Below are 27595 nucleotides of genomic sequence, written 5' to 3' on the forward strand. Positions count from 1 at the left end.
TAGTTTTTGTGCCATTAAAGCCTGCAAGCCAAGCAGTTCTTATATGTGTCTTGTTTCACTTCAAAGCAATACTTCAGGATCTTAAAAGGGATTTTGTTGCTGCCAGATCTAACCCAGCCCAAAAATATTTTTTATTCTTAATTAATTGCCTAATTCTTGCCAAGCCCATCTCCACACATATATGTATATATAGTGCGGAGACTAGATTGCTTGCTCAGAGAGGGGTCTGGTGTCTTTCTCTCTTTATTGTGCTTCTGCTTTTCCTCTTTTTCCTTATAACTTTCCCAAAACATTATCCGGCAGTTTTTAAAAAATATATATCAGACACAATGAGCAGGCAATTTAGTTCGAGGTCCGGTGGTGGGGTCAGGATGTCCCATGGTTACAGTTCTTCCACCATTACTGTTCCTGGGAGGTCAAAAGGCAGCTTCAGTTCAGTCTCTTTATCCCGGGGTGGGAGAGGGAGCTTAGGTGTAGGGTTAGGGGATGGCTTTGGTAGCAGAAGCCTCTACAACCTAGGGGGCACCAAGAGGACCTCCATCAGTGTTAGTGGAGGAGGGGGTTTTCTAGGTGGTGGACTTGGTGGTGGCGGTGGAGGTGGCTATGGTGGAGGTGGTTTTGGTGGAGGTGGTTTTGGCAGTGGAGGATTTGGAGGTGGGGGATATGGAGGAGGAGGATATGGAACAGGGGGTTATGGCTTGGCATTGGGAGTGGGAGGGTTTGGTGGTGGAAGAATGGCCCCTGTTGTTCCTCCTGGAGGCATCCAGCCGGTCTCTGTCAATCCAAGCCTCCTGTCCCCACTCAACTTAGAGATTGACCCCGAGATCCAAAAGGTACGCGTGCAGGAAAGAGAGCAGATTAAGACCCTCAACAACAAGTTTGCTTCCTTCATTGACAAGGTGAGTCCATTAAATCAATGTACTTTGCATGGAGCTTCAAAGACCTGTGGATATTTATAGCTGAGTTTGCTGGAACGATGGAATGAATGAAGAAGTGAGTCAAGTGCCTTGTGGGTGACAAGGAGTTTGGTGTTTTTCCCAAGCAAGCTTTTAGCTTTAACACCAGGGCTTCTCTCTTCTTTAATGTACACCCTCAGCTTCTTTCATGAGACTCCAGTTCCCAGAATCCCGCAGGAAGAGGGAAGGCCTCCTAACTATGCTTATACCTCTGCCGCAAATTTACCTGTCATAATTGTTGCTCAAATTATTTTCTTTGTGCAATTGTTGTGGCCCAAACATGTTTAAAAGCAAATCTTAGGAGAAACTTACATTCATGAGAATTTCTGAAGCCTTAGTTATGATTCAGTTGTATATTGTGGCACATGCTGGTGTGGTGTGGTGGCTAGTAGTCTGAGCTCTGAACTAGCACATCTTTGATCAAGGTGTTCTCTCAGCTCCTGAATCCATTGCAATCTGGGGGCAATAATATTGGGCCAACAAAGCAGTTGCCAAGTTTTCTAAGTCAATGGCCACTCTTCTGGAAACTGGGAATATACAAGATGATAAACTGCATTTTAGTTCACTTTAGGGTATCATAGAATCATAGAATCATAGAATCATAGAGTTGGAAGAGACCGCAAGGGCCATCCAGTCCAACCCCCTGCCATGCAGGAAATCCAGATCAAAGCATCCCCGACAGATGGCCATCCAGCCTCCGTTTGAAGACCTCCAAGAAGGGAGACTCCACTACACCCCGAGGGAGTTTGTTCCACTGTCGAACAGCCCTTACTGTCAGGAAGTTCCTCCTAATGTTGAGGTGGAATCTCTTTTCCTTCAGCTTGCATCCATTGCTCCGGGACCTAGTCTCTGGAGCAGCAGAAAACAAGCTTGCTCCCTCCTCAATATGACATCCCTTCAAATATTTAAACAGGGCTAGCATATCACCTCTTAACCTTCTTTTCTCCAGGCTAAACATACCCATCTCCCTAAGGCGTTCCTCATAGGGCTTGGTTTCCAGACCCTTCACCATTTTAGTCACCCTCCTTTGGACACGCTCCAGTTTCTCAATGTCTTTTTTGAACTGTGGCGCCCAGAACTGGACACAATATTCCAGGTGGGGCCTGACCAGAGCAGAATATAGTGGCACTATTACTTCTCTTGATCTAGATACTATACTTCTATTGATGCAGCCTAAAATCGCATTGGCCTTGTTAGCTGCCGCATCGCACTGTTGACTCATGTTCAACTTGTGGTCTACTTGGACTCCTAGATCCCTTTCGCATGTTGTCTCCTTAAGCCAGGTGTCCCCCATCCTATATCTGTGCATTTCATTTTTCTGCCCTAAGTGCAGTACCTTACATTTCTCCCTGTTGAAGTTCATTTTGTTAGCTGTGGCCCGGCTTTCTAGTCTATTCAGGTCATTTTGAATTTTGATCCTGTCCGCTGAAGTATTAGCTATTCCTACTAATTTGGTGTCATCTGCAAATTTGATAAGTATTCCCCCAATTTTTTCCTCCAAGTCATTGATAAAGATGTTGAACAGTACTGGGCCCAGGAAAGAGCCCTGTGGGACCGCACTGGTCACTTCTCTCCAGGATGAAAAGGTGCCATTGTTGAGCACTCTTTGGGTTCGTCCGGTCAACCAATTACAAATCCACGTAACAGTTGCCTTGTCTAGCCCACATTTTACAAGCTTATTTGCAAGAATGTCATGGGGAACCCTGTCAAAGGCCTTACTGAAATCAAGATATACTATATCCACTGCATTCCCTTCATCTACCAAGCTGGTAATTTTATCAAAAAAAGAGATCAGGTTTGTCTGGCATGACTTGTTTCTCTGAAACCCATGTTGACTTTTTGTGATTATGGCATTGCCTTCAAGATGTTCACAGACCCTCTGTTTAATGATCTGCTCTAGAATCTTGCCTGGTATTGATGTCAGACTAACTGGACGATAATTGTTTGGATCCTCCTTCTTCCCCTTTTTGAAGATAGGGACAACGTTTGCCCTCCTCCAGTCTGCTGGGACTTCTCCTGTTCTCCAGGAGTTTTCAAAGATTATTGCCAATGGCTCCAATATTACATTTGCCAGTTCTTTTAATACTCTTGGATGTAGCTCATCTGGTCCTGGAGACTTAAATTCATTTAGGTTAAACAGGTATTCCTGTACTATCTCTTTACTTATTTTGTGCTGAAATTCCCCTATTCTGTCCTCTGCTCCATTATCCTCAGGTTGAGCACCCTTTGCCTTTTCTGAGAAGACTGAGGCAAAGAAAGTGTTGAGTAATTCTGCCTTTTCTCTGTCTTCTGTTAGCATTTTGCCATCTTCTCCATGCAGTGGCCCTACCATTTCCTTCTTCTTCCTTTTGCTGCGGACATATCCATAAAAGCCCTTTTTATTGTTCTTAACCTCTCTAGCAAGCCTGAGTTCATTCTGTGCTTTAGCTTTTCTGACTTTATCTCTACACTTGCTAGCTATTTGTTTGAATTCCTCTTTGGTGATTTCCCCATTTTTCCATTTCTTATACATGTTCCGTTTAGCTGAGCTGAAAGTTCCTTGGTCATCCATCCTGGGTTCTTGCGACACCTCCCATTTTTCTTTCTCACTGGAACTGTTTTAATTTGTGCCTTCAGTATCTCCCTTTTGAGAAACTCCCATCCACCTTGAACTCCCTTCTCTTTTAGTATTCCTGACCATGGGATCACCCCCAGTATTTCTCTAAGTTTACTGAAATCTGTTCTCCTGAAGTCTAGAATGCGTGTCTGACTATGCCTGGTTTCTCCTTTCCACTGTATAACAAACTCCAGGAGAACATGGTCACTTCCACCTAAGGATCCCACCACTTGCACTTCATTAACCAAGTCATCCTTGTTGGTTAGGATCAGATCTAAAATAGCTGACCCCCTTGTTGCCTCTTCCACCTTTTGGACAATGAGGAATGTGCAAGACCTTGAGGATTTGGCTGAGATTGACTTCCAACAAATATCAGGGTAGTTGAAGTCACCCATCACTACTACATCTCTCCTTTCTGAGTGTGTGGTCATCTGTTCTAGAAAGGCATCATCCAATTCCTCCATCTGACTTGGGGGTCTGTAGTAGACTCCCACCATAACATCCTTGTTGTTTCTCTGCCCTTTAATTTTTATCCAGATGCTCTCCACCTGGCTTCCAGGATTGATGTCCTGGATCTCTTCACTGGTGTAAATGTCCCTGACATATAGGGCTATTCCTCCTCCTTTCCTGTTTGGCCTGTTTCTCTTGAAAAGGTTATACCCCCCTATTTCCACATTCCATCCCATGGTACATCCCATTCCTTCCAATATCTGTCCCTTGCCTTCAAGTTATGGAGATGTTACAGCAGGATTTGTACTGAAGGTTGAGTGTGGCTGAATCTGCACTGCAGAGTTAATGCAGTTTGACACTGTTTTACCTGCTATGATTCAGTGCTATGGAATTCTGGGATTTGGAGTTTGTTGTAGCACCAGAGATGGCCAAATATCTCACAAAATTACAAATGCCAGAAATTCCATAGCATTGAGCCATGGCAGCTAAAGTAGTGTCAAACTGCATTATTCCTACAGTGCAGATCCAAACTGCTACTCTAGGGTTAACTGTTAACAGTTTTAACTTCAAAGAAACTACTGAACATTCTTCACTCAAACCCAAAGCATGATTCAGAGCCTTGTTGTGGAAGCCACCAGCTGTCACTGTGTTTAACTAAAGTGTTCACAATGGTGAGTGCATAATATAGGTCAAAATTTGATCCTTTTGATTGGAGAAAGATGTGGATATTTTTTTTTAATGCTTGCCTCAATACAGCAGGGCTGCTGTCAACATGACCAACCACTGTTTTGTGTGCAGCTAGTTCTTCTTGGCCATTGTGTATCTGGAAGCTGATTCTGTTTCCTGTGTGCTTCTGAAGCTACAGCTCTAAATACTAGATGTCCCTTGCTGGATTTCAGGTGCGGTTTCTGGAACAGCAGAATAAGGTTCTGGAGACCAAATGGAACCTTCTACAGCAACATGGCAGCACAGGCACTAAAATCAAAATTGATCCTCTGTTTGAGACTTATATCTCTAACCTCAAGCATCAGCTGGACTGTCTGGTTGGAGATCGAGGGAGACTGGATGGAGAGTTAAGAAACACTCAAGATCTTGTTGAAGATTATAGAAAGAAGTAAGTGAGATTTGAGATTTGGAGTGTGTGGCCTTGCTTGGGGAACACACAGTACCCCAATCATTGCAAGCAGTGGCAGTTAGTAACTTTCATCTCAGTGTGGTGGTGAGTTTCTTCCTGGTTTCAGCAAGAATTGAACAGAAGCTCTCCAAGGCTCTGAAATTATGTCCAGAGAAAGGTTTCAGCACCTTGGAAAGCACCTTTAAAGTTTGGGTGAAAGCACAACACAGGCTGCCACCACACCACAGAATTAATGCAGTTTTACACCCCTTTAACTGCTATGGCATTTCATACTATGGAATTCTGGGATTTGTAGTTTGTTGTGGCACCAGATCTGGCAGAGAAGTCTAAATTTCTCTACAAATCTCAAAATTCCATTGCATTGAGCCATGGTAGTTAATGTGATGTCAAACTGCATTAATTCTGCAGTATAGATTCAGCCACAGATTCACCATCTCAATGAGTACTGAAGGCATGAAACAGAACAAGAGATTAGAGTCTTGAAGGCCTAGTGTGGGCAGCACCATCTGAAAATTCAAGCTCCCACCATCAGTAGCCTCACTAGGGTTGGCATCACCTGGTGTGGTAATTCATGGTTTCATGCCCTCCACTGACCTCCTCCCATACCACACTCATACAGAATCCTTAGTAAAAAAAATGCACTAATTCTACTCACAAATCGCAATTCCAATATATCACTGAATGTAATGGCAATAGTTATAACATAAACAACTAGTAAAATCAAAATTATACCTTTAAATTACAATATCATATGAACATTTACATATACATAGTTTCATGTTATTAAAGTGAAAATTTGGTAAGATGCTTATAAGGAAAATTTAAATTATATATATATGAAATAAAATTTATTTATTTATTAAAAAAACCTGGAGCCTCTCTTTTCTCCTCCCACTAAGCCTTGGGCCACTTACACCATTTCTTCAAGGGAGGCAGGTGAGCACCATAGTCTGTTTCTGCCCAAAATGTTTGGGGAGCAGTAGTATCAACCCCCGCCCCCCATAAGGTGTCAACTGATGTGGCTCATACCTCCCCACACACCCCTGGTGTTGTCTCTCCCCACCATTAAAAGAGATCAAAACAGTACCAGGTATCGAATTATCATATTGGGAAGACAGGGATCTAGCCAAGCCACTGTGCTTGTTTCCCACTTACAAGGAGTCTTTAGCAACACACACACACAGACACACACACCCCTACATTGATGTCAGGAAATTTTCCAGAATGAAATTGCTTCCATGCCATTTGAAATGTGTGGCTGGCCAAGATGCTGCCTTAGGATGTTATCAGACAAGAGAAATTGGAAGTATAATCCAATGGCAATCCGAATGCAATCATGGGATTTAACGTTAATGCGTGATAGACTACCACACGCAATTTCGGGCAATGGGAAGTCAGTCCGAACGTAATCATGGGGTTTCACGTTATTGCATGAGAGGTGATCACACACAATATCAGGCAATGGCAAGCTATTTTCAGGCAATGGGAAGTCAGTTCGAACACAATTCGAATTCACATAAATTTGATGAACTAGCGAATTCACGTGAATACGTTCTGGTCCCACTTTCTTTTTATTCAAAATTAAGAGAAATTCCTCTCGTGGGATAAACTCACCAGAAGGTACAAGAAATGGCACCCCTTCTTCACTCACTTCAAGGTGCAGAGTACCCAAAGCCAATTAACCAGTATGGGCACATAAGAAAGAAATCCCACAAGCACCTCTCACTGACAGTTTCAGACTGATCTCTGAAAAAAAAAAGAACACAATAACCAGCAGCTAAGTTAACAAATCATTTCCTGCCCTTTCATGTGTTCCAAATCCTGTTAGCTGCATCTGCACTGCAAGAATAATCCAGTTGGACACCACTTTAACTGCCATGGCTCAATGCTATGGAATCCTGGGAACTGTAGTTTGGTGGGCCACCAGAACCTTCTGAAGGGGAAGGCAAAACATCTCACAGAACTACAAATTCCATCATTCCATAGCACTGAGCCATGGTAGTTAAAGCGGTGCCAAACTGCATTACTTCTGCAGTACAGACACCACCTCTCTTTAAAACATAGCTTCTCTGCTTCCCCATGTCAGTGCTTCTACACCTCATTGCTCTCTAAAGGGGAAGGCTAAATGTCTGACAAAACTACAATTCCCAGAATTCCATAGCATTGAGTCGTGGCAGTTAGTGGTGTCACACTGGATTATTTCTGCAGTGTGGATGCAGCCTGTGGCAATTGCCTCTTTCTGCCTCTTAGCAGGGTTGTCTCAACCGTCCTACCATCTCAGGGGTTTGTGTAGATCCAGCATTGTGGATGAATGCAGTAAGGGTACGCAGTCTGGGCGCTTGTCTGCTCCACAGCAATGCTCCCTTACTTGTTTTGGCACAGATTCCAAGTTGTGGTTTAGGCCGGAGGAGGTTTCAACCCATATTAAAGAATATGAACGCATTTAAAATGAGCATTTACAGGGATATAAAATTAAATCTTGGTTCACAAAATGAGGGCCATAAAATCTCACTGCAGTAATTGAAATTGCATAGGCTTGCTGCATTTGAACAGCATATTTGAGAACATAAGAAAATTTTGCAGAAACTCTTTGTTCTGCAGCATTGAAAAGTCAGATGGGGCATTTGAGATGGATTTTTTTTATTTTAAGAAAAAACTGCACATACATGGAGTATTAAACATTAACTTTGGCGGGGTACAGACCGCCGCTTTGCAGCGGTCTGGCACCGCCGCCAGAAGGTCCGCGGGGGAGCCGGAGCCTTCAAACGGCCCGACTCCCGCGCGGACCGAAAAAAGAAGCTCCAAAATGGAGCTTCTTTTTGCGTCGCGTTTGCGACGTAGCGAGGCGCCAGGGGCGCGCTCGCTACGTCAGCAGCGGCGCGACGCGTCTGGACGCTGTGCGTCCGATGCGTAAAGATGGCGGCGCCCATGTAGAAGGGGCGCTGCCATCTTGTACGGACGGAGTCCGTACTAGACCATGGGGCGTCTAAAAGAGACGCCCCTTTTTTAAAATGGGACGTCCGGAGGACGTCCCAAATGTCCGTGTAGAAAGCCCCAGAGTGTTTAAGTCATTAACCATGAATTTAACAGAATCTGAATAATGTAGACTGCATGTACTCTGTCCTAAGAGGGCTACACAGAAAGTTATGCATATCTCCTCCTTGTATACTAGAGGTGTGAGATTTATGAACCTTCAGAAAACATATCCAGAGATAGCTGTGTTGGCCATATAACAAAATATAATAATATATAAATCCACAAGACAGTGATTCTTTTATTGGGCCAACCAGAAATGCACAAAATACAACTCACAAGCTTTCAAAGCTCCACTGGCTTCTTCATCAGGAAACATATGAGTCCTAAAACCTGAATTTTGCTCTTACTCAGATCCTGTTGCACTGTAACTCCCACTAGCCCTACCCAGCATAGCCAATAGTGAGGAATGTTGAGGCTTATAGTTCAGCAACACCTGCAGGACCATACAATCCTTACCCCTATTTACCTAACAATTTTCTGTGGGTGATAAGGATCAAACAAAGACTGCAGCCCTACACCCAGAAAAGTCTCTAAGCCTTATTCAGTTTTATATAACTAGTTGTGTAGAAGCAGAGATGTGGGCACCTAGATGTTTTTGGAGTGTATCTCCCATCAGTCTGAGCCAGCATAAGGGAAGATGGTACTGTAATCCAACAACATCTGCAAGGCCATCATTTGCCTGCCCAATGTCCCAATGTATCCTGAGAAAAGGAGAAGGTGATCTATGTTTCAGATCTGTTATTTTCTTTAACCTTGATTTTCAAAATGTTAGTGATTTCAGAGAACTTGCTTCTGTATAGCACATTAATGGTGGGATGTGTCATTCCAGAATGATAAACAGCTAGAGTCTGCCCTCCATAACTGGATTCTTTATCCGCTGATTCAAATATCTATGGATTGATTTTTTTTAAAAAATTCCAAATTCCAAAAAGGAAACTTTGTTTTAACCATTTCATATAAGGGATAGCATTTTATTATACCATTGTATTTAATGGGACTTGAGCATCCATGGAGTTTGGTATCCACAAAAGGTCCTGGAAACAAACCTCAGCATATACCAAAGGCCCACTATACTTGCTCAGCTGGGCCAGAGTATTCTCCTTTTGACCCTGGCACAGATTTTCATGCCCTTCCATTTCTTTGGGGCTTATTTTAATAATACCTCATTCATACTATTTGTGGACAGCTGTGGACTTATTTGCAAGCCTGTTGTAATCCATTGAATGGCATAGTTTTGCTAGGCTGAGGCTGATTGAAGGGATCAGAGATAACTTTTGTGAGGAGGAACCATTTCTTGTCATTTTTCCTCCTGCTTGTTCTCTGAAGAAGAGCTCAAACCCAAACATGATTCTTCCTTTGACAGATATGAAGATGAAATCAACAAGCGCACTGCTGATGAAAATGAATTTGTCAACATCAAGAAGGTGATAACATTTAAAAAAAATAGAAATGCTTTTATTTTTAAGTGTGGACATCCTTGAATCATTAGAACAGATGCTACCTCTTAGATGAAACATTAGAACAAGATATTGGCTCTAATTCCAGATCATTTTATTATTCTAAAAAATATTTGATCATCAGTTTTTGTGGAACCTCAAAGGACACCAATACAGTTGATCCAACCTCTGAGCTTGTAACGGCCAACAAACAGTAATTAAAAAGATGTGATACATCTTTACACTGTAAGGAAGATATTATCTGTTATCATTTGACATATTACTTCAAGATTTTTCGTAGACATTCTATATCCAATTACCTGGAACTCACTGAACTCCATAAAACTTGCTTAAGAGTAAAAATATATAGGACCTCCTTATAACAGTCTCAGCAATGAACTTGAAGAAAATTTTAATTTTTGTCAAGAACTAGATCTTAGAGAGTTTTTTTTAAAAAAATGATGAGCTACAATTACCAATTCAAGCCCTCTTCCCAAAACCCAGTTCATTGCCACTATAGCTGAATTTTTTAAATAAAAGTCCATTTTTATTTTCTTGCTGTCCCAAAGTAATTCAAATTTTTACTTAAAATAAAATGCTCTGGCCTATGATACAAAATACTAAGTGGTGAGATCACACAAACTCTATAATTATAAAACTAACAGTGTCATACCACAAAAGGAGTGACATTATATCTCAATGTTACAATCTTAATGTGACTAGGGATGCATCTACACTGCATAAATGATGCATTCTGACACCATTTTAATTGCCACAGCTCCATCCTACAAACTGTTGGGATTTGTAGTTTTGTGAAGCACTAGCACTCTTTGGCAGAGAGGGCCAAAGGCCATGTAAACTAAAAATCCCAGGATTCCATAGGATGGAAGTACAGCCCGTAAAGTAGTGTCAAATTGTTATTTCTGTAGTATAGGTGCACCCTTAGCTGCTCAGTTATTACAAAGAGGCCTCAATTACAAGCATCAGTGTAATGAGTTACTTTCAAGCTGTGCACAGAAGATATGAAGTTAGGTATGAGGCACGGCAAACTGGTGCTTGCCCAGCATGATGGCCAGGCTGTCTGTCTGTAGGGATGTTATAGTCCAAAATGTCTGGAGGGTACAAATTTGCTTACTACTCAGGCAGACCAATAATTTCGTCTAGTGTAAGACTACTATCTCTGAACTTCGTCCATCTTCCTTATGTTTAGCAAAATGTGTGTGTCCACTTATTTCCTTCTTTCAGAATGTTGATGGTGGCTTCATGCATAAGATAGAACTGCGTGCAAAGGCTGATGGTCTGACTGATGAGATCAACTTTCTGAAAACCCTCTATGAGATTGTAAGTGCATAACAGTCTATAGAAAGCAGAGTGAGTTGCAGGCTAGAATTTGATCAACTGATCAACTGACATCAGGGTGGAGGTTGCATTGGTTTGTCTTTCACAAAAATGGCATGCCTCAACCTCAAAACAATAAAATGTGACATGCAGCTTCACTGGCATCATCATCATCAATCATCATCATAGTTATCTGTATACAGACCTGGGAACAATTCATGGAGACTTTGAGTGAGCTCCCCTTACTGAGTGACACATATATTTTTAAAATTCAGGGTTTGTATTTTCAAAATTGGTTCAGATTACCATAAGCACTCAGAAGCTCAGAGGTGAAGGAAGTGTGCATGTGTGGAAGCCAGACACACTTCCTTAATCATCAGGGAAACGACACTCCCTCTAATGTCCCTGAATCATCACAAGGGGAGCAGATTTCCTATGAAGGCAAAGTTTGCATTCATAGGAAATCCACTCCCCAGGAACGATTCAGGGATGCTAAGGAGGGAGTGACTTTCCCCTGATGATTAAGGAAGCATGCTTGGCTTCCAGACCTGTGCGCTTCCTCCACCTTTGAGTGACATTTCACGGACGTTTTAGCAGCAATACAGGCAAGTGTGGCTAATGTCTACATTAGTAGAGCCCAAAGCTGATGATAAAATATCTGGCTTGGGGTGGGGTCTGATCTGCATTTTTAGTTGACACACACAAAACAATATTGACTAGGGAGAAAATGCCATGCAGAGACAGCCCGAGATGGCTATCATGTAGTGCTCATTATTATACAATGGTTGCACAAATGACTTTGTTTGTATTCTTCAGTATTTATATTTATATATAATATTTATTTATTTCATGTACAAGTGCATAAGTGGGTGAATTGATAACAGGATCATGTTTTCACTCAAAGGAACTGTCTCAGATCCAAGGGCAGATCAGTGACACTAATGTTGTTCTACAAATGGACAACAACAGAGATCTAGACCTCAACAGTATCATTTCTGAAGTGAAAGCACAATATGAAGACATTGCTAACAGAAGTCGGGCTGAAGCTGAAGCTTGGTACCAAAGCAAGGTAAGACAGCATGATTCTTGACTACTGCTTCTTCACGGGGAAAGAAAGGCTTCTGGCCCATCCTCTGAGTGAATCAGGCAGGACAAAAACCTAAAATACACAGAGAAGAAATCCCATCCTAAATGAAATCCCATGAGACCACCAACAGGCATCAGGTTTTAAAGCTGAGATATTTGGTTTTTCTAGGTGCTCTGGTTTTTCTACGTATTTCTCCTAGAAATTCTTTAGCTGGAGTCATTTGGACATAGTGCAGATCCCTTTACAATGGGCTGCAAGAAGATCATTCTTTGGAGGGCTAGAGAGTAAAAGGGGGCTCCCCAACTGCAGGCATGGGCTGGAGTCTTTGCCTCCCTTTCTTGATCATGTTCATGAAGAGAGAAGAACTATCTAGCATTATGCTAAGCCGGACAAGTGGGAGCCTTTGCTTGTGTCCATTCCCTATATTTCTGTCAGAGAGTTACAAAAAGAAGGAACCAAATAGGAGTTTTGGGGTGAGGGAGGATATTGATAGTGGCAACAAAATGTTTGGAAGAGGGAGGGGTCGAATGTGTGAGTTTTTACAAAAGCTGCTGTTGGTTGCATATTTCTTCACTTCTAATCAGAGTCTAGATTTCTTTTAAAGCAAAGTGCTGCTTGTTACTTGTTACTCAAATAGTGATATGTTAGTAATGCACTATTATTTTTTATCTTTAATTGCTTTAAAAGTAATTAATTACTTACTGTAAAAGTATTTATATAATTTTTTAAAAAACACTTGAAAATGAAAAATGTCCCCTATGCCTAATGGCTCACCCAAACACTCATTACACTCATAGATAAGCTCACTTAAAAACAGTCAAACAATGGTATGTGTTATTGTGCTATTTCTTTACATTGGCTGCATCTGCACTGCAGAAACAATGCCCTTTGATACTGCTCTAACTGTCATGGCTCCAAGCTATGAAATTCTGAGGCTTGTAGTTTTCTCAGATATTTAGCTTTCGCTGTCAGAGAGTTCTGGTGCCACAACAAACTGGAAATACCAGAATTCTATTGCATTGACCCATGGTAGCTAAAAGCAGTGTCAAACTGCATTATTCCTGCAATGTGGATGCAGCCTTTGTTTTCAACATGGCAGTGGGTCCTGCTAAGAAGTATTGTAAACAGGAACTTCAATAGTTTTTTGTGGGGTTTTCGGGCTATGTGGCCATGTTCTAGAAGAGTTGGCCACATAGCCCGAAAACCCCACAAAAAACTATGGATGCCAGCCATGAAAGCCTTCGACTCCACATAGGAACTTTAATACTCCACCATTTTGAAACTGGAGCTGTTGAACTGGGAACAACTAATGAGATTCATGGATATTCATGGAGAAGGATCAGAATAGAGTGCATGGATAAACCATACATGCTGAATCAACCTCTGGTGAAAAATAAGTGCAGCCTTACTTGCTTGAGTAGCAAGCCAATGTTCATGGAGCACATTATTTATCTCAGCATGACTGTTTGCCCCAGCTGGCTCCCAAACCTCATTAGAGCCTTGCATCTGGAGCTTGGTAAGGTGAATCATTTGGTACAAAGCTTTAAGACAAAGATGTTACAGACAAAAGGCTTCTGATTCCAGTAGTGGAGCTGAAATTTCTACTTTGCATGGATCAGGACCAGTCTTAGATATTTTATTGACTGTGGTAAAAGAAATCTACTTGGATTATTCCCTTCTCACTCCAAATGTTAAAAGAAAATTAATTAGATGGGCAGCAGAAACTTTCTTCTAGCAATGGAAATAGCTGTCAAATTTCTTCTTGTCCCTGGAGAAAGGTGGGAAATGTATTTATTGTTCTCCCCACAGGTAAAATATGAGAAAATTGAAATCTTTCATCTCTTACATTGGGGGTGGGGGTGGGGAGACAGAATTTCCATTTGAAATTTGATGTCCTGGATGACTTTATTTCTCCAGTACTAAGCTGAGCAATTAAACGGGGGGTGGTGGTGGTGGTTGCAACTGACTTTGTTTTTGTTTTTGCAAATGCCTTCAAGTCATTTCTGACTTTTGATGATCCTAATGCAAACCTAATGTAAAGGGTTTTCTTGGAAGGATTTGTTCAGAGGGCTTTCTCATTGAGGTCATTCCCACTACGAAAAGTTCAGAATCCTGATTCGAGTTATATGCCCCAGTTCCCACTGGTAATTGATTCTGATCCTCATTTGTTGATTCCAGTGTGAAAAAAGGGGAGCAAATGCAAAACCCTTGGGGCTTTTTGGTAGCAGTTATTTTGAGGTTCTTTTGTGAGGAATCAGTTTTGACGCAAATCCCAACAGTGGGAACGCCAGATCAGAATAGATTCTTTTTCTGAGGGAGGGACAAATGGCAGAGGGGTGTGTGCAATCCCTCCCCAGAGATGTCACACACACATAGTGCCACTGTATTGGGTCCCTTTTTTTAAAAAAAAATAAAAATTAAATTAATCACAAAATTGATAGATTGGCAAAGCAGCTACTTGCAAAGTCAGATAGCTGCTAAACCATTCTACTGATTTTGTGATTAATTTTGATTTTTTTGTTTAAAAAGTCTCCTCCTCCTCCTTCTTCTCGTGCCAGGCACCAAGCCCCTGATCCTCCTCCTGCCTCCTTCTTCTTCCTCCTCCCTCCCCGCTGCCACCCTTGGATTGGAGCTACATTGGCTGGCCACGCTCCTGCTGCGCTGCTGCCACTTGCTCCGGTGATGCTGGGGAGGAGTCTGGATGATTGACACATGAGCGGTCCAAAAGGGGATGACAGTGGTGGCAAAATAAAGTTATTTCACTGGCAAAGAGAGAAAACCTGCTTTATAATGGGAATGGGGGACCTTCTGAATTTGATTAATGAAGCGGAGTGGAGCTGGATCAGGACTCGGACTATACCATAAGTGGGAATGACCCCATTGTCTTCCTCTGAGACTGAGAGAGCATGACTTGGGACCACCTTCTGTCATAATAAAAAAAGACAGACTAGTACATACATAATGATAATGAGATGCTGAAATTCTGTGTTGTTGCAAAAAAAGTCTCAAAGTGCCCTCTCTCTCTCTCTCTCTCTCTCTCTCACTCACACACACACACAACATTTTGAGACTTTTTATACACACACATATATCATATAATTTTTATATATAATTTTATATATACATACTGTATATATAATTTTCCATTGCAGTCTTACCCTGTGGGGCAGAACTTTTGAAATTGTCAGTCTGCAAGAATGGAATAAGTATATATGTTCTAGTTAGAACACAACCTTCTCTTCCAACAACTTACTGCCATCTTCTAGCATGCACTGCTTGAGGTACCCACTTGACTGTGTCTAATGGTTGGGTCACCCCTTCACAGAACATTCAAGAAACCCACGGAGCTGTGTTTAATTTGCTTCTTTCAGGCCGAAGTAGCCCAGTGAGGTCACTTGCCCACTCTCTCCAAATCATGAAAGTGGCACTGCTTCAAATACCCCCATTACTAATGGAAGGTTTTCTTTCTACATGGTAGTTTCAGGAACTTCAGAGTACAGCTGTCAGTCATGGTGATGACTTGAAAAACATTAAGAATGAGATTGCAGAGCTCCAGCGGATCATCCAGAGGATAAAAGCAGAAACTGATAATGCGAAAAAACAGGTGGGATGCCATTTAATGACATAATCCCTTATGCTTCTGTGTTGTTGTTGCTCCTCCCCTCCTCCCTACCATCTTGTTACAAATTCATCACAGTGGAACTAGATACTGCTCAACAGAAGAGCATATGAACAATATGTGCAAGATTGCAGGTTGACTGCCATTGTAAACCGCTTAGGGAGTACTTAAGTGCACTGATAAGTGGTATAGAAATGTTCTTGCTATTGCTATTGCCAGATCCATCAGCTGAGATGGCAGGATTGGGGAAAGCTTTGTCTAAAAGCTTGAGAGACCCAACTTCCAACCCAAGCAGATACTACTACTACTCTCCTCCCCTCCCATGAACAATCTCTAGTGCAAGGAGAAATTATATTAGGGATCTTCTTCTGACCATTGCAGTAGAGATTGTGCACAGGGAGGGAGTAGAAATGTCAGTCAGCTGTGTACTGATCAAAAGGAAAACAGAGACCTATTGTTCACTGTAGCTGCTGCCTGGTATATCTGGGAAGGATTGAGCCAGAATGCACTATTTCCATAAGTAATTAAGGTAGTTACAGTTGGCCCTCCGTATTCACAGATTCTTTATCTGTGGATTCAACCAACCATGGCATGAAAATATTTTTAAAGTATAAATTCCAAATAGCAAACCTTGATTTTACCACTGTATATAAGGGACACCATTTTACTATGCTATTGTATTTAATGGAGCTTGAGCATCCACAGATTTTAGTATCCATGACGGGGGTGAGGGTGATGTCCTGGATTCAAACTCCAGCAGATAGCAAAGGCCTTCTGTAATTAGTTAAGTAGTGATCTAGAATCATGCCCATCTTGTTTTAGGTTGTCCAATATTACCTCTTAGTGTTTGATCCAGGTTTTGTGCCTCCCCTTCCTGGCTTGGCATGTTTTCCCACTGTCTTAAGCTGAAAACTCTGAAAAGAGTTGAGGAGAATGCACAAACAAGTATATTGTTTCCTTTTTACTGGATGAACTTAATTTTATGGTGCAGGATGTGGTATTTGCACAGGATAGCCAGGATCATAAGAGCAGCGCTATCGTACTGGGTTTCATGATGTATATATTCAGGAAATAATTTTAATAAAACACCTGCAAAAGTGAAGTTGCTCCACATATGGTCCAGACAGACATTTTGGCTCCTCTACTGAGCAGAAATAGTTCTGGACCTGCACTGACTGTATGGTGAACAAACCTTGGTAACTCCTTGGTAACACTATATATATATATATATATATATGTGTGTGTGTGTGTGTGTGTGTGTGTGAACATTCTTTTATGTATTTTAAAATATGCAAAATATCATCCCTAATACATAGGAAGATACAGTATAAGATAAACCAAACTAAAAGGAAGGAAGAGATCAACATTAACAGACAAGGAGGTTATATTTGTGTTATTTCAGCATTTGTCTGGATTTCTATGTACAGAACAACAATCACCTGGCATTTTTGACTTAGCTTGCCCTCTAAAACATTTAGAGTTCCTACAAGGTTTTGGCCACTCATCAATTTCATGAATGCCATACTCTCCCTTCTTCTCTCCAAGTCAATACTGGGGATAGTGTTTGAACAGTCTATGATACAACACCAAAACTTATAAAACTTAACTCTTTCCAATCTGAGGGGAAAATTAAAGAAGATTTGTGATAATGTGAACCTGGAGAAAATGAAGTTTCCTTGTAAATAATGTGGTCACAACATCCTACCTTTTCTAGTGGATGTGTGGAACTGCTGTCTCCTGACCAGTGGATGTTTGATCTACTGCTAGGTCAGTGATAGCGAACCTTTTTGGTTTGCCGTGCCCGGGGGGAGCTTCCACCGTCCAGGGGTGGGGCCGCATTCCAGGGGTGGAGCTTCCACCCTCCGGGGGCGGAGCTGCATGCTGGGGGAGGAGCTTCCACCCTCCGGGGGCGGGGCTTTCCCTGCTCCCTTTCCCGACCTCCAGCTGTCTGAGAGACAGCTAGAAGTGGGGGAGGGATTGGGAGAGGGGGTGACAGACGCGCGCCTGCTCCTCCTGCCCTTCCTTGGCCCCCAGCTGCCTCTCAGAGACAGCTGGGGACCAGTAAGGGCCCGTGAGGGGCAGCAGCAACAGGCGTGCAGCCCCTGCTCCTTTCTTTGGGGCTTCGCCAGGCCTGAGGTGTCCTCCGAAGGACACCTCAGGTCTGCCAAAGCCCCGCAGGGAGGAGGAGGCTGACGCCGGCGGCTCCTGCTCCTCTCTGAAGGGCTTCACCAGGCCTGAGGTGTCCTCCGAAGGAAACCTCAGGTCTGCCAAAGCCCCGTGGGGAGGAGGAGGATGAGGCCGCAGGCCCCAGCTCCTTTCCTCGGGGCTTCGCCAGGGCTGAGGTGTCCGCCCTCTCCTCTTCGGTCCTTTCCTTCGGCCGAACGGGCTCCAAGAGGTCCGTTTGGCTGAAGGGAAGCGCTTGGGCACCCGTCCCAGGCCCTTCCCTTTGGCCCCTTCCTTCGGCTGAAAGGGCTCCAAGGGGCCCATTTGGCCAAAGGGAAGGGAGGCTGAAGGGAAGGGCTTGGGAGCCCTTCCCAGGCCCTTCCCTTCGGCCCTTCGCTCCGCATTAAAGGGCTTCATGGAACCCTTTAGCACAGAGCGAAGGGAGGCTGAGGGGAAGGAGGCTGGGCACGCGTCCCAACGCCCTTCCCTTCGGCCCTTCGCTCCACACTAAAGGGCTCCATGTAACCTTTAGTGCAGAGCGAAGGGAGGCCGAGGGGAAGGAGGCTGGGCACGCGTCCCTGTGCCCTTCCCTTCGGCCCTTTGCTCTGTGCTAAAGGGCTCTATGGAACTCTTTAGCGCAGAGCGAAGGGAGGCTGAGGGGAAGGAGGCTGGGAGGAGGAGACAGACACGCACGTGCTGTCTCCTTCTCCCAGGCGCCATTTTCTGGCTCCCCGCTGTCTCCGAGAGACAGCGAGAGGGCCGAAAATGGCAGGGAGGAGGCGGAACGGGCACGCACCCATTCCGCCTTCTCCCTGGCCCTGTGCCTGGCGAAATGGCGTCGTGTGCCACCCGTGGCACGCATGCCATAGGTTCGGCATCACGGTGCTAGGTGATACTATAGTACTTATTGTAATACTACATATTATGACACATGTAATACAAGCACTTTTGAAACTAGAAACCTATTGAATATATGACTTTTCTTGAACTTGCTACAGAATGCTAAACTTGAGGCAGCAATTGCTGATGCTGAAGAACGAGGGGAGTTGGCCTTGAAAGATGCCAGAGTAAAACTGACGGATCTGCAATATGCCCTACAAAGTGCCAAAGATGAGCTGGCACGTCTGCTGCGGGATTATCAGGAGCTGATGAATGTCAAATTGGCCCTGGATATTGAGATTGCTACATACAGGACTCTGCTGGAAGGGGAGGAGTGCAGGTGGGTGCCATCTTGTGTTTGTTTCTTAGATTTCATATACAGTTGGGCCTCCATAATCACGAATTCTTTATCCAGGGTTTCAGCTATCCATATATATATATATATATATATATATATATATATAGAGAGAGAGAGAGAGAGAGAGAGTCCAAAACAAAGGATGATTTTGCCATTTTATATAAAAAGGTAAAGGTAGTCCCTTGACATGAGTGGCTAGTTGTAACTGACTGTAGGGGGCGGTATTCATCTCTGTTACTAAGACAAAGAGCCAGTGCTGTCTGAAGACGAATCAGGTGGTCATGTGACCAGCATAACTGCATCAAACACTATTATCTCCCCACCAAAGTGGTACCCATCTATCTATTTGCATTTGCATGCTTTCAAACTGCTAGGCTGGCAGATGCTGGGAATAGTGACAGGAGCTCACCCCATCAAGCAACATTCGGACCTCAAACTGCCAACTTTCCAATCTTCCGATCGTCAGAATTGATGTCTTAACCACTAAGCCACTGCATCCCCACCATTTTATATATGGGGCTTTTATTTTATTATGGCATTATATTTAATGGAACTTGAGCTTCCACATATTTTGGTATCCATAGGGGGTCCTAGAACCAAACTCCAGTGGATAGGAAGGGCCCATTGTAATGTGCCTCATAGCTGAGCTAAATAGGCACATTTAAGTCAGAATCCTCATAGTTCACGTATTCTTGTATAAGCAGGGGTTAAACAGCTGTAAGTACTTTGGGGAATGTTATGCAAAAGGGTATCTAATACCTCTTTGTGCAACAGCAACATATAGACACACAACACAATTAAAAATATGAACACCAATTAAAAATGCATAAGCAGTTAAAAGAACATAACATCAGTTTAAAAAAAGCATACATATTAAAAACAATCAATCCATAATTTTAAAAAAAATCATAATTTAAAACCCCATAATTAAAAAACCGTCCAGGTAGGCCTGCCAGAGAAGAGGTCTTTTATCCTGTTTTAAAAACATACATTGCATCGTAAGTTTTTTGTGGGTTTTTCAGGCTATGTGGCCATGTTCTAGAAGAGTTTATTCCTGATGTTTTGCCAGCATCTGTGGCTGGCATCTTCACATTCTCTGAAGATGCCAGCCACAACTGCTGGCAAAACGTCAGGAATAAACTCTTCTAGAACATGGCCACATAGCCTGAAAAAACCCACAAAAACTATGGATGCTGGTCATGAAAGCCTTCACCTTCACTTACATTGTATTCATCTGTAGAATCTCTTCCAACCGGGAAGCCTGGCCATGGCTGACAGAAGTAAATATTCCCCAAAAGACCTGAACACACAGGGTGGATTTTACAGGAGAAGGCTATTCTGTAGCTAACACTCAGAAAGTGTCTCAAGTTGACAAATCTCTTCTGGCAGGTCATTCTACAGTCTGGGAGAGTTCAAAGAAAATGTCCTCTGGGTAACAGCCTAGCTTTGACTGACAGAAGTAGATGTCTCCCAGAAGACCTGAATGTACAGGGCAAATTACAGAGCAGAAAGTAACCCTTTAGGTAATCCAGACCCAAACCATGTAAGGCTTTAAAGGTAATAACCAATACTTTGTACTTTGCTTGGAAACTAACAGCCAGTTTTAATCTTGATTTAATGTGGCTGCTCTTAGATGCACCACTAACTAATCCAGCTGCCATGTTTTGCACTTATTGAAGTTTCCAAATTGGTACAGTGATAGCCCAATTACAGAAGTCCAGCTTTGAGATTACATAGTACTGTATGCCCATTACTGTAAAATATCCCCAGCAAGAAATTTGTATGGTTTTTGTTCATATCAATATGTGAAATGCAGCCAATTTTCTCACCCATTTCTTATTTGGCCTGGGCTGTTGCCCTAGTTCCCTGATCTTAGCCTACCTGGTTCTCATGTTTGTCCATTATTTTCCAGTCAATGACACAGATATCCTTCCATGTCTGGGCTCTGCTAACATTGTCTTTTACTCTTTCCCCCATTAAAATTAATTGTTCTTCTTTCCTACTCGCCATCATGTCTTGCTTTCATTTGTACATTAGTCCCTCAGTCCCATCTTTCTTAGTATGCTGTTTTCCTTCAATCACCCTTTTTTAGACCCCCTGCTCAGCTCTTCTGTCTTTTCCCTCCCCTTCCCTTTCTCTTCACTATCAGCAATCAGCCTCTCCTGTTTCAGGGTGATCAGATAGCAAACAAAGGAGTTTATTGCACAGTCAGTTTTGCTTGTTCTGGACACCGGACGGGATCAGGACTAAATGGGGAAAAATGGGTGTTATTGCACAGAACAATACATACATTTTCTCAGGGTGACCACAAGCCATCCCCCAGCTGTGCTTATCCAGCACATTTTGTGGGATGGAAAGCTTCCGTACTACCAAAATTGGTGGGAGAAGCATGACTGGGGGAACGACTTGTGGTTGCCCTGCTACAAAGCACACATTTTTCTGTGCGATAGTCCATTTCCCCCCATTCAGTCCTGATCCCATCCCATTTCCAGATTGGGCAAAAATGACTGTGTGATAAACTCCAAAGAAAGAGATCCTGTCTTTTCCAGTAATTAAATTAGGATAACATATTTTACTGGAGGATTTTTTTCTCAATGCCTGCCATTTCCTACAACTATTGAAAATACAAGAGTTCTCACTCCTCTACATCTGGTCCCCTGTTTCCATCTCTAAAATGCACATGTTGTGTTCTTGACTATCTCTGAACAATATGCACTTACATTCCACATGATTGTTGTGAACATTCTATGTCATCTTGCTAGCTCAACTAATAGGTAAAAGTTAATTCTAACACAAACAGATTGTGTTACAGCTTGGTCATTTTGGGATTATTGAAGACAATTATTCTGATGATGATGTCCATTGTGTCTGTTTTCATTTGTTTATCTCATATAATTTTACCAGTGTGTGTTTTTACCCATGCAGGTGGTGTTTTTATTTTTTAATATTTACATAGAATATTGTCTGAAGGTGGAGCAGTGTCTCAGTTTTAATGGGTATCCTTAGATTTAGAATAGCCATTATCTATGTACATATGTATCAATCATTGCAGGTGGTTAGCCATCATGAATAATATTATATGCATATGTACATCACCTGAGATTTCCACACATTTTTATTTGCATCTTGTATTTGAATCACATGTTTTGTTATTCTACAACTCCCATCATCCCCAGTGGGGATAAACTGGCACTGGGTGGTAGGATCTGCAATACATATTTGGAGGACTCCACACTGGGGCAGGCAAAAAAATGGGGAAAGAAACCTGTGCAAATGGCCTTTAATTTGTTGTGAGGGATCTCTGCTCCTTTACAAGGAGAAGGTGGGGAAATACCTCACTTTTACTTTTATCCACATTTGGATTTTAAAAAAATCCACAGGTTTCTTACATCCACAATATGGAGACATTTATGAATTTGAGGGAAATTCTTCAGAAATGATCTGCAACAGACTGGACAAATTCAATAGGTATAGCTGATCACCAAATGGAGGAGGCCCTCTTGTTCCTGCTCACCATTTAGGTGTTAAAGGCACATCATGGAAAAGGGTGTAAAAGTCCCAGGATCACCCACCAGAATTAGTCTTGCTGGCAGACTATGGGTATTGATGTTTTGAAGAATAACTTTTGCATGCTCCAGCTAAGGGTGAGGAGCCTCTCAGAAGAAAAAAGTGATGGTAATAAATGGTAGGGGCCTCTTTCTGCTCTCAAGGTACCAGATCTCGGATGCTAAGCAGGGTCAGCCCTGGTTAGTACTTGAATGGGAGACTGCCAACAAATATTAGGGACTGTAGGCTGTATTTCAGAGGAAGGAACTTTCAAAACCATCTCTGATTATTCCTTGCCTAAGAAAAACCTATGAAATTCATGGGGTTACCATTAAGTTGACAGATGACTTGAAGGCATTTACACACACAATCAACTGTAGCTTATGGTTCTCCTTTCAGTAGGATGGTAAATCCACTGTTGATTTTAGTCTAAACTTTAGAGGGAATTATCCAGAGTATGGAATCATTTCCCTCAAATATGTTCAGCTCCTTTAAAATTTGAATGACTTCCTGGAGTCAGTTTATCATACAACTGACATAGGAACAAGAATGCCAAGTCAGACCTTCAAGCACTAAAGGATCTAAGAGATTCAGTGGATCACTCTAGCAGGTTTATTTTTTAAAATTAAAAAATGAAATGAGACAAAATGGACTAGTTACTGCTCATGCTACTATGCTCCTTCAGAGTTCAAGGCAATCCTGATCGACCTTCCTATTCAGTTAATGCTGTGTCTGAAGAGCCACCTGGAGGAAAAGAAAAATAACCTCATGGTGATCTTTTAGATCAGGATTTCTCAGCCAGGTTTTCTGGAACCATGGCAGTTAAAGTGGTGTCAAACTCCATTAATTCTGCAGTGTAGATGCAGGTCTTCTTGTAAACTTACTTATCTAACACATATGGACTACATCCAGTATTCTGCTGGTAGAAGTTTTAGAGCAAACACAGGAAACTGCAACAAATGAAAGAAAGAACCCCTCCTAGTTCTGCTGGAAACTGCTGTTCTGTCAGGAGATGTTGGACATCTTGTCAAACTACTACACTGTGACCTTGGTTTAAGAACAAACTCTATTTTATATCCACCATAAATGGGAAATATGACTCAGTATAATGGGTAAAAAAAGGTTGAGGAGCATTCAGAGTTGGCAAATGGATAGAAAATTACAGACTGGGCCTATTCAGGGATTATTATTATTATTATTATTATTATTATTATTATTATTATGCTTTATTTATATAGCACTGTAGAATTATATTTATATAGTGCTGTAGATGTAGGTAAGGGCAAGCGAGCAAAATGGTGTTGCCCCCTGAATAAAAATTCTGCTCCCCAAAAACATTTTTCTCCATTCTCCAAATTTATAGCATTCTACTTATTTAAAACTTCAACTGAACATTGTATAATGTAGGAGACATCCAAGAAAAGGAGCAGGCAAAGTTCCAGTGTGAATGCAAAAACAACAAATAGAAGAAGTGTAAGTGAAATGGTTTTCAACGTCTCACTCTGCTATGGAGATTATCGCACATGTTTTTCCCCAGGCTGGGCACAGGCTGGGTATGGGCATAAACCACTTTGAAATTGATGTTTTTGCACGTATCTATGCCCAGCTTGGCATTATGTACCCAGTCTGGACTTCTCCTGGACTTTGCAAAGAACTGGAATGTCCTATTCTTTGCGAAGTCTGGATAGGTATGCAAAAAGTATATGATGCCTCCAAGCTGGGCATGGAGGTGTGCGAAAGCATCCATTTTAAAGTGGTAAACACCAATACCCAGCCCATGCCCAGCTCAAGAGAAAAACGTGTGCAATAATCTCCTCAGTGCTAGAGGTTGGAAACTGCAAAAAAAAATTAATAGGGGCTGTTCTTATTAGGGAGCAACACTCTCATTTTGTCCCCTCCCCATAGGTGATGTTTCTGCCAGCAGGCATTCAAGAGCTAGGCGGTACAGGAGGTAACTTTGAATTCCAATTCCATCCCATTCTATTTCCCTTTTAAAGGCAACCTTCAGGTCTGGTCATCATCTTAAGAACTTAAACCAATAGGCAGTGCTCCTTGCTTTTCATTTGGCTGCAAAAGCATTCTCTTCTCCAACATTGTCAGAGCATTGTGCTCTGGTCTCTTTGTTCATAAACATTTTTATCATTGATTCACCGATTTGTCTGAAACTTTTCCACCCCACCCCACTCTCTCTCTTTTATAGGATGTCTGGAGAACTCACCACCCCTATCAGCATGTGTAAGTATCTTAGAAGTACAATGACCTTAAGGGGCTCCATGAAGGCCAACTCTCCAAGCCCTGTTGGGATCAGACCCACACTGAAAAATGAAGAACGAGAGAGAGAGGAGAGGAGAGGGAGAGGAGAAAGAGGAAGAGAAAAGAGAGCTCTCACCAGCCCAAGCAGCAATAGCAGAGTTCTGCCTTCCTGCTATTTCCCTCTCTTTCTCACCCCTCCTTCTCAGGCCTCCTTGCATTGGCCATTACATCTCTGGTTCCCACAGGAACTCCAAAAGAAAAGGGCAAGAATACAATCTCACGGCAAAGACACCTTGGCAAAACAAGACCCCAGTGCCCCAGGTGGCCATCCCTCCTCATTTGTTGGCTCCCTTTCTCCCTCCCTCCTATCCATCTCCTTTTGCAGAGCAAACCCCCCCCCCCCCCAAATTTGTGTTGTGCTCAGCAACAGACTTTGGGGCTGCCAGTGTGTGCAGATTCAGAGGTAGGCTGGTGGCAGGCCAGCTGGCTGCATAACCAGCAGTGGAGGGGGATAGCAGAAGTAGCAGCAGTTCTACAGCAGAGTGAGCCATGCTGTGGATGTCTGTGAGTAAGGGAGTATATTATGTAGGTGTGTATACACACACACACACATGCATGTGTGTGGCTTTCCCTTCAGGAACCTCCCCGCCCCATGCACATCAAAGCAGTGTATAGGGTGGAGAAATGAGGCAGAAGGGTGATCCCTCTGCAGACGGACCTTTGGTGGCCAAAAAGCACAGGGTGGGAGGCAGGGAGGAATTGGAAAGTAGTCAGCTCAGCTTGAGGGATTTTTTTATATATAAAAAAAGTCCTTCAGCACACATTCCACAAACCCACCCTAGCCAATGGTATCCCACTCACCTCTTTTGGTGGGGAGAAAGAGAAGTGCTCTAGAATCTTGGTGGGCCACAGCAACAAAAGATATTTAAAGCAAGGGCATGGTAAATAAAAGGTTAGGAACTGCTGGTCTGGACCCTTTCAGAAGGTGCTGAGTTAGCTGCCTACTTGGTGTGGTCCTGCCATGTTTTTCTCATGACACATATTTCCCTATCCTTCCTTGTTTTGCACACAGTGGTAATAGATCACTAACTAGCCTACCCAGCAATGTTTGCTTCATTTCATAGTTACTTCCTTTGCATGAAGTATGTTGAAATTTAGTTTGGAACACCTTTCAGTAACCAGTCTGTTTTTCCCCCCCCCAGCGGTGGTCAGCAGCTCTTCTACCATAGGCGGAAGCAGTTATGGCCATGGAGGTGGTGGTGGAAGTCGAGTGAGCAGTGGAGGATTTGGCCTGGGTGGTGGTGGAGGCCTTGGTCTTGGCCTTGGTCTTGGAATGGGTGGTGGAGGTGGTGGGGGTTATGGCATGAGCAGTGGTATAACTGCTGGAGGGAGCAGCTACAGTTCTGGAAGTGCTCGAGGCTTTGGTGGGGGATTGAGTACTGGAGGAGGAGGAGGAAGTGGGAGCTCTTCAAGCATGAAATATGTATCAACATCCTCATCCTCAAGCAAGAAAGTAGCTAGATAAAAAGCAAATATCCACCCACATCCATCCAATTCTGGTAAAGCTCCTGTTTCTAATTGTCAGCAGCAATGCTGAGACTCCAATCTAGTTGTCCTTCCTTTACCCTTGTGAAGTTATGCAGTGATGGAAATGGCCACATAACCCCTAATGATTCCACAAGAGGCATGTGGTGGATGCTCATTTAAAAAAATGCCTCTATGCCAACCTTGGCCCACTTTTGGCCCTCCGATTCTGTTGGGCTACAACTTCCATCACATTCATTCTGCATGGCCATGGAAAGTGATGGAAGTTCTTTTCCACTATGTTTGGAGGGCACAAACTGAGGAAAGGCCAGGTGGACCTTGTGCAAAGATAAAGGTGGATTTAAATAAAGTTAATAAAAAAAGTTAATAAGACTCCTCAACATGGTGTAGCCAGCCTTTGGGAGGTACCTTCAGTATTTAAAGACCATTCTTTCCAATTGACACAATCCCTTTAACTGGACAGGGAACCCATGAACCTCCTGTAAGTACTGAGAACAAAATTGGTTTTTACTCACATAGCAGTAGGAGGGCTTCTTGGGCACAATCCTGGTAGGCACCCTGTGCTAGCAGTTACTCTTTTCCCAGGGTCATGGTGAGGAAAGATAAGCAAAAAGCTGCTGGCTCTGAGCAGCCATTTTCTCTAAGACTTTCACTCCTTTTGAGAAATGCTACTCAAAGTGGTGGCCTGTAGATCAGTACTGGTCCATTAGCTATGCACTGCTTGTCTGTGGCAAGTTTCCAGGAAACAAAGGAGCAGTGGCTGGACAGAAATATAATGCCATTCCCCAGATCACTGGGGGAGGGGGACATGCTTATTCTCCACTTTAGATAGACTGAGAACCACAGCTTTACAGTTTCTGCCTTCTGGTCATTTTCCTCCAGCCTCCTCCACTTCCACTGGCATAATTACACCAAGGCAGTACATTCCTAGGACTATGGTCCTGCGGTCTCCTTTCCATCTAATCTGTACATCTTCTTCATTCAGTGAGGATGAACTAAAAGTCCTCTATTGAATTGTGTTGGTCACTGCCTCAGGCCAAAGTTGTCTGGAAATAAAGAAGAAAGATATTTTCTAACTGATAATTGTGAATGTTTTAAAGTCTTGAAGGAAATCTCACAAGACTGGCAAGAAATTTCATTCTGTGCATCTATAATAAAACACACACACACACCATTTTTGGACACTGAAAGTAAGTAA

General features: G+C 42.8%; 1 protein-coding gene across 1 annotated transcript; it reads left to right on the top strand.

The window, feature by feature from the left end:
- Positions 1-329: 329 nt before the first annotated feature.
- Positions 330-26377, top strand: LOC149322602 (keratin, type II cytoskeletal 6A-like). The gene is made up of 9 exons (XM_089508572.1): positions 330-899; positions 4902-5116; positions 9537-9597; positions 10855-10950; positions 11852-12016; positions 15513-15638; positions 18815-19035; positions 24800-24834; positions 26055-26377. Exons 1-9 carry the CDS (start codon positions 330-332, stop codon positions 26375-26377), a joined length of 1812 nt encoding a protein of 603 aa, XP_089364698.1.
- Positions 26378-27595: the final 1218 nt, after the last annotated feature.

This window comes from Sceloporus occidentalis, unplaced genomic scaffold (genome assembly GCF_023333645.1).
Source record: "Sceloporus occidentalis isolate IW3139 unplaced genomic scaffold, rSceOcc1.0.p SCAF_1, whole genome shotgun sequence".
NCBI lineage: Eukaryota > Metazoa > Chordata > Lepidosauria > Squamata > Phrynosomatidae > Sceloporus > Sceloporus occidentalis.

Bases quoted from the DNA above. Each gene is read 5' to 3' on its own strand.
- LOC149322602 (XM_089508572.1), top strand. From the start codon at position 330: ATGAGCAGGCAATTTAGTTCGAGGTCCGGTGGTGGGGTCAGGATGTCC. The intron at 9,598-10,854 runs GTGATAACATTT...TCCTTCTTTCAG, and splicing joins AATTTGTCAACATCAAGAAG to AATGTTGATGGTGGCTTCAT. The intron at 12,017-15,512 runs GTAAGACAGCAT...TCTACATGGTAG, and splicing joins AAGCTTGGTACCAAAGCAAG to TTTCAGGAACTTCAGAGTAC.